General features: G+C 41.5%; 1 protein-coding gene across 1 annotated transcript; it reads left to right on the top strand.

Annotated features, from left to right (window-relative positions):
* Window positions 1–3,340: 3,340 nt before the first annotated feature.
* fgg (fibrinogen gamma chain) lies at window positions 3,341–8,285 on the top strand. The gene is made up of 9 exons (XM_046843484.1): window positions 3,341–3,473; window positions 3,554–3,601; window positions 3,695–3,878; window positions 4,030–4,114; window positions 4,273–4,403; window positions 5,390–5,523; window positions 5,675–5,859; window positions 6,033–6,310; window positions 7,619–8,285. The coding sequence occupies exons 1-9, from the start codon at window positions 3,414–3,416 to the stop codon at window positions 7,801–7,803; spliced, it is 1,290 nt and encodes a 429-aa protein (XP_046699440.1). The 5' UTR covers window positions 3,341–3,413; the 3' UTR covers window positions 7,804–8,285.
* The last annotated feature ends 1,715 nt before the right edge of the window (window positions 8,286–10,000 follow it).

Below are 10,000 nucleotides of genomic sequence, written 5' to 3'. Positions count from 1 at the left end.
ATTCTGCTACAAGGATGTTAGTAAAGTCAGGTACTGATGTAGGTGAGGTGAGGAGGCCTGGGAGCTCTATATCAAAATATCTTTCACTCTAACCCATGGAAAGAAGATCTTCATGGAGCTGGATTTGTCCAGAGCAGTGTTGTCATGCTGGAGCAGCTTTGGGTCTCAGAGTTCAACTGGTTTCTAAACTTTTGAAAGTGGAACACCTGAGGCCTTCAGCATTCTTCTGCAAAATAACTGCATTAAATTGAACGCATCAGATTTGTGAACTTGATATTTTTCGATGAATATCTCAGTTTAATGAGAAGGCTGAGCCTGATGGGCCTGATGGTATCTTAAAGAGTGGAGTCTTAAGTCTTGGAGTCTTGAGTTGGAGTAAACTTCCAGATGCATGCCTTGTCAGTGTTTAATCTCACCAGGGGGTAACCTCACACCTGCTCCTAAAGCCCTGTTAGAGGAACCTGGATACTGCTCTCAGAGAACCGTGGATCAGCCGAGCTCCTCAGAGTAGACCTTTTTCTCGATGTCACTAAATGACACTTATATGCTCCGGTAGTTTGATTAGAGGTCATGGATTTGACCTTTGATGTCACTAACACTGTTTATAAAATAGAGGAGAAACACGTTTATTTTGAGTGAGAAATACCTGCTCAGGTTGATGTTATAAGAATTTTGTTTGCGTACCTGCTCATCTCAGACACCGAGCAGCGCCCTCCAGTGGCAGAGCCGTGAAGTGACTTTATTACCAAACTTTATTCAATCGGAAAGTGAAGTTTCTTTTATAGACAAACTCACCTAATGGGTGCCAATACATATGAAGTCTAGTAAAACGGTGATGATGAGGATGATGGTGATGATGATCTCAAACCAGTGTGAGGGAGTTTGTTGTGCAGGTAAACAGAGGAAGGCTGTATTAAAGAGTTTGATGGTAAAGTATTTAAGTTTCTCTTCTGTTGATGAGAAAATCATTGAAAAAACAATCAATTATTCCAACATGATAATTACTAAATAAAGGCAAAAATAAAGGTATTTATTAAACATTATCTTTATATCACAAATATCTAAAAAGATTTTTATAGATTCTATAAATATTTCACTGATTCAGATCAGTAATGAACTGTTTTGGAGAATAAAAAAAAATCGATTTATTGAGAATTTAATGAAATGTAGTGATGTGCTGCCATCTGCAGGTCACAACCATCAACTACATCCAATGCATAGCATTTATACTACTATAAAGGACACAAGACAGAGATTCTCCAACAAATGTACACTTAATGATTATAGTTTATGGAACAAAAATAAAAGTTAGAACGGAATCTAATTCAGAAAAAAAATGTATTTTTTACACTCTCACCCGTTTTTAGTCAATTATATGGATTTTTTAATAAAGTGTGTCTTTCCAGCTGACCGCCAGTGTGTGGAACAATCAATCTTCAGATTTATTCTGAATGTTCTTCACACACTGCACCTTAATAAGAGTAACTTCCAAGAAAACACTCAAAATAATGACTAATGTGTGCGGGGCGGGGGTTTGAGGGTTGCAGAATGTTTGTTGTTCTTTCAAAGAGAGAAAATAAAAGATGAATCATTAACCACTCATCAGTGCAGATGGACTCTTTGTACTCCTTCTAACCTGCACTTCTGTACACTTCATTAAAATGTAAATTTTAATCATATACATCATATATATCAATATACATTCTGTACACTTACAGTACAGACCAAAAGTTTGGACACACCTGCTTATTCAAAGAGTTTTCTTTATTTTCATGACTATGAAAATTGTAGAGTCACACTGAAGGCATCAAAACTATGAATTAACACGTGGAATTATATACATAACAAAAAAGTGAACTGAAAATATGTCATATTGTAGGTTCTTCAAAGTAGGCATCAAGAGAATGCCAAGAGTGTGCAAAGCAGTGATCCAAGCAAAAGGTGGCTACTTTGAAGTACATACAGTCAAACGTTTGGAAGTTTCGACATTGTACATTAATACTGAAAAACCCTGACTAGGAAAGAACACATCTGGAATTCTGTAGTAAACAAAATCATGTTGAAGAACCCAGAATATGTTTTATATTTTTATTTGTCCAAAGTCTGATTGTCTAAATGTTTCCTTTGGTGTTTAGCTTTGATGCAGCTCATGCTGTTCTCACATCAGATTCAGGAGGTCATCACCTGTTTTTTCAACAAACTTGAGGAGTTTCCACAGATGTCGAGTGCTTGTCGGCTGCTTGTTCCTTCGTTCTCTGGTCTAGCTCATTCCAAACCATCTCAACTGGTTTTAGATGGGGTGATCGTGGAGGCCAAGTCATCTGATGCAGCACTCCATCACTCTCCTTTGTGAACAAAAAGTAGCTCTTACAGAACCAATGGGTGTGTTTGGGGTCGGTGTTCTGTTGGAAAATAGATGATGGTCCAACTAAGTGTAAACCAGATGTGATAACTGCATGTTGTGGTTAAATGTGTCCTAAATTTTGAATCAATCACCAACAGTGTCACCAGCAAAGCATCTCCACACCATCACACCTCCTCCACCATGCTTCACAGTGCCACACATTCAGGAACCGTCAGTTCACCCTCTTGTCTAACAAAGACACGGTGCTTAGAACCAAAAATAATTTGGACTCATCACACCAAAGGCCAGTTTTCCACTGATCTAACGTCCATACCTTGTGTTTCTTGACCCACGCAGGTCTCTTTTGCTTGTGTTCTTCTGAATGGTTTCTTTGCCACAGTTCGACCATGAATGTCCGTCTCATGCAGGTCTCCTCTGAACAGTGGATGATGAAATATTTCTGACACTTGAACTCTAAGAAGAATTTAGGTAAATGGTTAGTTTATGGTAATTCTAATAAACCTATCCTGTGCAGCAGAGGTAGCTCTTGGTTTACCTTTCCTGGGACGATCCTTTCCTGGGATTCATCATAGAGTTTAATGGTTTTGGAGACTATACTTAGAGATCCATGTAAAGTTCTCAAAATGATGAGAGCATCAAACCCAAATGGAGGGACTTTGGACAATCTAAAATATGAAACATATTCTGGGTTCTTTAACATGTTCACTACATTTGTGCTCTTTTATAGTTTGGATTCTCCAGTATTGATGTAGAATGTTGAAAATAATACAAAATAAATAAATAAAAATACACTGATACTACTGTGTATATATATATATATATATGTGTGTGTAAATGTATGTGTGTGTGTGTGTGTGTGTGTGTGTGTGTGTGTGTGTGTGTGTGTGTGTGTGGGGGAGAGAGAGATAGATGAGTCAGTATTGAGTCAAAGTTGCGTATTGTTTGTCCAGCTCAGTTATCTCCATTTCTGAGCAGGACCTTGATCGGATAAATATCCTCCAGCTCTGAACCTCAGTCACACATTGAGGGAGCTTCAGCAGAGTGAATCATGGCTGCGTTCTCACACACACTGTTCTCGTTGCTGTTCCTGTTCACACTGGCTTCAGCGGTAAGTTCTGAGTCCAGGTCTAACAACGCACATTCAACTCATTGTACGGTGAATAACTCAAGAGTGTGTTTCATCTACAGCAAATAAGAGGAGATTATACCGAGCACTGTGTTCCTAATGATGCCTTCGTAAGTACAACACACACACACACACACACACATTTCCAAAAATGTATTATTATTATCATTATTATTACTATTGTTGTTGTTGTCGTGTTTTAGGGAACTTACTGTCCCACCACATGTGGAGTAGAAAATTATCTCCACAACTACAAGTCAGGCGTGATAAAGGATCTGAACTACATAGATGATCTCCTGTGGGAGATCTCTAACCTCACCCAGGGAGCTCAGGATAAAGTGGTTTATCTGAAGGACTCACAGACGCAGGCACAGAAATCCTCACCGGGTAACATATCTTCAGTTCTGATCCCCAGCACAGCCTGGGTCTGAGGGAACAAAATTATCATAGCTAATATATATATATTCAGATGTTATCACTATTAGCGAGAATTGTTCTTGATGTTCAGATGATCAAATTCATGTTGAATTTCTGACAGATTTGTACATCCAAAAGTCTTCGAACATGCTGGACGATGTTCTGCGCTTTGAGAAAACCATTCTATCTCAGGAGGAACAGATTTAGTGAGTGATTTAATGATGTTAATGATGTTTGATGTCGAAGCCTGATTTTTCCGTTTCATTTCTGTCATTTTTGTAACTAATATCTGGAAATCCTTCATATTATTGATCGTTAGAATTATTCAAAAGTTCGTAAGATAGTTATCTGATGTGCTGTTCAGTGAACTGCAAGCGACGCTGGCAGCCAATGAGAAACGTCTGACGGAGTTAAAGCAGTTATCTCTACAGCTGGAGCAAAAATGTAAATTACCCTGTAAAGACAAAGTAACCATACAGACCATCACTGGGAAAGGTATGGAGAAATCTATCAGGGTGTTCAACACCGCTCTAGTTTAGTTCAACGTTAACACTTTATTAGAACATCCATCACTACTGATCCATCTACAAACATCTACCACTACTGATCCACCCACAAACATCCACCACTACTGGTCCACCCACAAACATCACCCACAAACATCCACCACTACTGGTCCATCCATGAACATCCACCACTACTGATCCATCCCCAAACATCCACCACTACTGATCCATTTACAAACATCTACCACTACTGATCCACCCACAAACATCCACCACTACTGGTCCATCCATAAACATCCACCACTACTGATCCATCCACAAACATCTACCACTACTGATTCATCCACAAACATCCACCACTACTGGTCCACCCACAAACATCACCCACAAACATCCACCACTACTGGTCCATCCATGAACATCCACCACTACTGATCCATCCCCAAACATCCACCACTACTGATCCATCCCCAAACATCCACCACTACTGATCCATCCACAAACATCCACCACTACTGGTCCACCCACAAACATCACCCATAAACATCCACCACTACTGATCCACCCACAAACATCCACCACTACTGATCCATCCACAAACATCCACCACTACTGATCCATCCACAAACATCTACCACTACTGATCCATCCACAAACATCCACCACTACTGATCCATCCACAAACATCTACCACTACTGATCCATCCACAAACATCCACCACTACTGGTCCATCCACAAACATCCACCACTACTGGTCCATCCACAAACATCACCCACAAACATCCACCACTACTGATCCACCCACAAACATTTACCACTACTGGTCCAACCACAAACATCTACCACTACTGGTCCAACCACAAACATCCACCACTACTGATCCATTCATCACTTTCAACACTTCATTACTTTATTATTATTTCTCCGTACACTTCAGTAATGAACGTCTGTGTTGTCTGTGTTCTGGATCTCAGATTGTCAGGACATCGCTAATAAAGGTGGAAAAGTTAGTGGTCTGTATTACGTCCAGCCTGCGAAAGCTCCTACTTCGTTCCTCGTGTACTGTGAGATTGACAGCTCAGGCCGAGGCTGGACTGTCCTTCAGAGGGTAGCGCACACACACACACACACACACACACACACACTTTAGGCACCTGCTAGTTTTCTAAATTATGCATATGGACCATGTTAATGGGGTGTGTGTGTGTGTGTGTGTGTGTGTGTGTGTGTGTGTGTGTGTGTGTGTGTGTGTGTTTCAGAGGCGTGATGGCAGTGTTAACTTTAACAGAAACTGGGTCCCGTATAAAGAAGGCTTTGGTTATCTGTCTCCGGATGACAGCACAGAGTTCTGGTTAGGAAACGAGAAGATCCACTTGCTCTCTGTTCAGTCCAGTGTTCCATACGTGCTCCGGATAGAGATGGTGGACTGGGAAGGAGTCAAAAAGTAAGAACATGTGTAGAACATGTATTGGGCCTGTCAGGAAACCTCAGGTCCCTCAACCCTCAGATCTCTGGAAATCAAAACCAGTGTGTAGATAATAATTTTATTTTGACTGAAAGCTGCATAGAATTACTTTTTTATTCAGAACTTTGTCTGGAACTTTTCCATTCCTGCAGATACGCAGACTATGCCATGTTCAGGGTGAGTCCGGAGATCGATCAGTACCGTCTGACCTACGCTTACTACTTTGGAGGAGATGCTGGCGATGCTTTCGATGGGGTTGACTTTGGTGATGATGTGAGTGATAAACCCCACACATCTCATAACGGCCTGCAGTTCAGCACTCCAGACAAAGACAACGACAGATACAATGGGAACTGCGCTAAGCAGGACGGCTCCGGATGGTGGATGAACCAGTGTCATGCTGCTCATCTAAACGGAAAATATTACAGAGGTGACACTGCATGACATCATCATCTAGCTTTAGCACTCAGCATTGAGTCTTACAACAGACATTGTTGTTTATATCACAGTACAGAGTGTCGAATTCTCTCACATCAGGTCCAGTGGGTTATTATTATTATTATTATTATTATTATTATTATTATTAATAATATTATTATTGATATTATTATTATTATTATTATTATTAATATTACTTCTCAGTGTACAGTGTAGGTACAGTATAACAGCATGTCATTTTTCACAGGACAGTAAATGTATAACTCAGGTGTATCTGTGGTGTAGGCTGGGTGTATCCATGGTCTAGGTTGAGTGTATTTGGGGTGTAGGTCAGGGTAGGTTGGGTGTAGGTCGGGTTTAGGTTGTGTGTATGTCGGGTATATCTGGGGTGTAGGTTGAATGTAGGATGGGTGAATCGGTGTATGTTGGGTGTATCTTGGATGTAGGTCAGGTGTATCTGGGGTGTAGGTCAGGTGTATCTGGGGTTTAGGTCGGTGTATCTTGGATGTAGGTCGGGTATAGGTTGGGTCTGGGGTGTAGGTCGGTGTAGGTTGGGTGTATCATGGATGTGGTTGGGTGTATCTGTGGTGCAGGTCTGGTGTATTTGGGGTGTAGGTCATGTGTATCTTGAGTGTATGTCAGGTGTATCTGGGGTGTAGGTTGGGTGTATTTTGGATGTGATTAGGGTGTATCTGGGGTGCAGTTCGGTGTATCTTGGATGTGGGTTGGGTGTATCTGGGGTGCAGGGTGGTGTATTTGGGGTATAGGTCATGTGTATCTTGGATGTAGGTTGGGTGTATCTGGAGTGTAGGTCAGGTGTGTTTTGAATGTAGTTAGGTGTATCTGGGGTGTGGGTCTGGTGTATTTGGGGTGTAGGTCATGTGTATCTTGGATGTATATCAGGTGTATCTTGGGTGTAGGTGGGGTGTATTTTGGATGAGATTAGGTGTATCTGGGGTGCAGTTCGGTATATATTGGATGTGGGTTGGGTTTATCTGGGGTGCAGGTCTGGTGTATTTGGGGTGTAGGTCATGTGTATCTTGGATGTAGGCTGGGTGTATCTGGGGTGTAGGTCAGGTGTGTTTTGGATGTAGTTAGGGTGTATCTGGGGTGTGGTTTGGGTGTACTATTTAGAAAACATTAAAAATCATAAATATTAAGGGTTTATTTACTGGAGGATGTTGGACAGCAGTGTGTGAATCTGATGTACTGTTAACATGATGTGACTGATTCTGATGAAGAATGGAGCGTATATCTGTATATACGACCCTGACCCTTTAATTGTCCCTTGTTCTCACAGGAGGTAAATACAGCCAGAAGGACGTGGGAGAGCACGGGTTCGATAACGGCATCATCTGGGCCACATGGCACGATCGCTGGTACTCTCTGAAGCAGACCACCATGAAGATCATTCCCATCAACAGAATCCATGCTGGAGGTCAGCAGGGCATGGAGTTCGGCAAAGGAGACTTCCCTACCCGCTAAACACGACAACAATGAAACACAACCGGCTTTTCACACACCTCATTTATCTGCAGTCTGAATAAAACGCATTTCATCTTCATCTCACCCGAGTACCATCACTTCATCATCATTACTTCTGTATCACTTAATCACTTCTTCATAATTACATAATCACTTTATAATCACTTCATCGTCCATTAATCATCACTTCATCATCACTTCACTTTATCACCTTATCACTTCTTTAATTCTTTATTTCACCACTTTATCCACATGTTGCGTGTACGAGGTCACATGACCTTCAGCGGGTTAAACATTCTCTCTGTCAATAGACTTTGTGTGTTTGTTTATTGATTTTGGTGATTTTCTGCTCCGTCACTGAGCTGCAAATCTGCTGTTGCTGCTGCTTCTGAAGCTGCTGCTGCTGCTGATGATGATGAAGATGAGTAATTCTTCTCAATCCACTGAGCTTGTGTTTTTATTAATAAAGTCATTCAGAAGCATTTCATTTTATTTCTCTTTCACCGTACACTACAGTCAGAATTTATTACAAGCACCTGCTTATGAACACACACACCTCACATAGCTCTTACACACATACCATACATCACACACTACACACATCTCACACACATACCACCACACACACACACACACACACCTTGCAAACATCTTACATGCATACCACACACACACACACTCACACACACACACCTTACATATACCACATACCCTACACACCTCACAAACTGCATACACATACCACACACATCTCTCACACACCTTACATATACCACACATACACACCTCGCAAACATTTTGCACACACACATATTGCTTTAGTGTGTTACTGCATCACTGCTTCCATGAATTACACCAGAAAAGAAGATTTTCCCCAGGGTCAGGGCAGGGTGTAACAGGGTGTGTGTGTCTTCACTTCCTGTTTGAGGTTCAGTGGGGTTTGGGGTTGTTGCCCTCAGTGGTGTTTACCGTGGCCTTTACTCAGACTTTCCTCAGACCTTCACAGTCCAAAGTCAGAGAGATTTCCTTGTATATCCTTTTATAGAACCTGATAAATAACATTAAATATCAATAAAAAAAAATCAAACATAGAGAAAATTGTGTGGTTGTTTATTTGTGGTTGCTTTGAGTGTAGGAACTTAATTTTTAATAGAGAAAATCATAAATGAGATTAACGAAGAACACAAAACATAAATCTGTATGTAAATCCTGCAGTTCATTGCGCCTCACCTGTAATGTTTTTATTCTCCACTAGAGGGCTGCACCCCACACTTTGAGAACCCTTCGTCTTTCACAATAGACAGCGGCTGATGATCAAGGCATATGAATTCCATTATTTTGTCAAATATTTCTTTATGCTTCTAACTGTCCTTGCATATTGTATGAGGAAGTCATGTGTGTCAAAGAAGTAAGTATGTGAGGGTGGTGCAGGACATGTATGAGGACAGTGTGACAGCAGTGAAGTGTGCAGTAGGAACAACAGACTGGTTCAAGGTGGAGGTTGGACTGCATCAAGGATCAGCTCTGAGCCCTTTCCTGTTTGCAGTGGTGATGGACAGGTTGACAGACAAGGTCAAACAGGAGTCTCTCTGGACTATGATGTTTGCGAATGATATTGTGATTTGTGGTGAGAGTGCAGGTAGGGTGGAGTGGGTGGAGAAGAGTGATAGCAGGAGTGATTTGTGATAGAAGAGTATCTGTGAGAGTGAAAGGGAAAGTTTGTAGGACTGTGGTGAGACCTGAGATGTTGTATGGTTTAGAGACAGTGGCATTGATTAAAAGACAGGAGGTGGGCTGGAGGTAGCAGAGTTGAAGATGTTGAGGTTTTCGTTGGGAATGACGATGATGGACAGGATTAGAAATGAGTTTATTAGAGGGACAGCGCATGTAGGACATTTTGGAGACAAGGTGAGGGAGGTGAGATTGAGATGGTTTGGACATGGGCAGAGGAGGGACATGGGGTATATCAGTAGGAGAATGCTGAGGATGGAGACACCAGGAAGGAGGAAAAGAGGAAGGCCAAGGAGGATGTTTATGGATGTGGTGAGGAAAGACCTGCAGGTAGTTGGTTTGAAAGAGGCAGATGTAGAGGACAGGGGGGTATGGAGATGATCTGATATCGGATGATCTGCTGTGGCGCCCCTAATGGGAGCAGCCAAAAGAAGAAGGAGAAGGACAAGATGACACTTTGCATCAT

The sequence above is a fragment of the Silurus meridionalis genome, chromosome 28 (assembly GCF_014805685.1).
Source record: "Silurus meridionalis isolate SWU-2019-XX chromosome 28, ASM1480568v1, whole genome shotgun sequence".
Lineage (NCBI taxonomy): Eukaryota > Metazoa > Chordata > Actinopteri > Siluriformes > Siluridae > Silurus > Silurus meridionalis.
Note: the sequence above shows the minus strand (reverse complement) of the source record. Positions and strands in the feature narration are given on the sequence as shown.

What these genes read in the sequence shown, in the direction of transcription:
- fgg (XM_046843484.1), top strand. Translation starts at nt 3,414, where the DNA reads ATGGCTGCGTTCTCACACACACTGTTCTCGTTGCTGTTCCTGTTCACA. An exon ending in TCTCAGGAGGAACAGATTTA is followed by an intron (nt 4,115 to 4,272) that starts GTGAGTGATTTA and finishes TGTGCTGTTCAG; the next exon opens with TGAACTGCAAGCGACGCTGG. An exon ending in GCTGGACTGTCCTTCAGAGG is followed by an intron (nt 5,524 to 5,674) that starts GTAGCGCACACA and finishes TGTGTGTTTCAG; the next exon opens with AGGCGTGATGGCAGTGTTAA.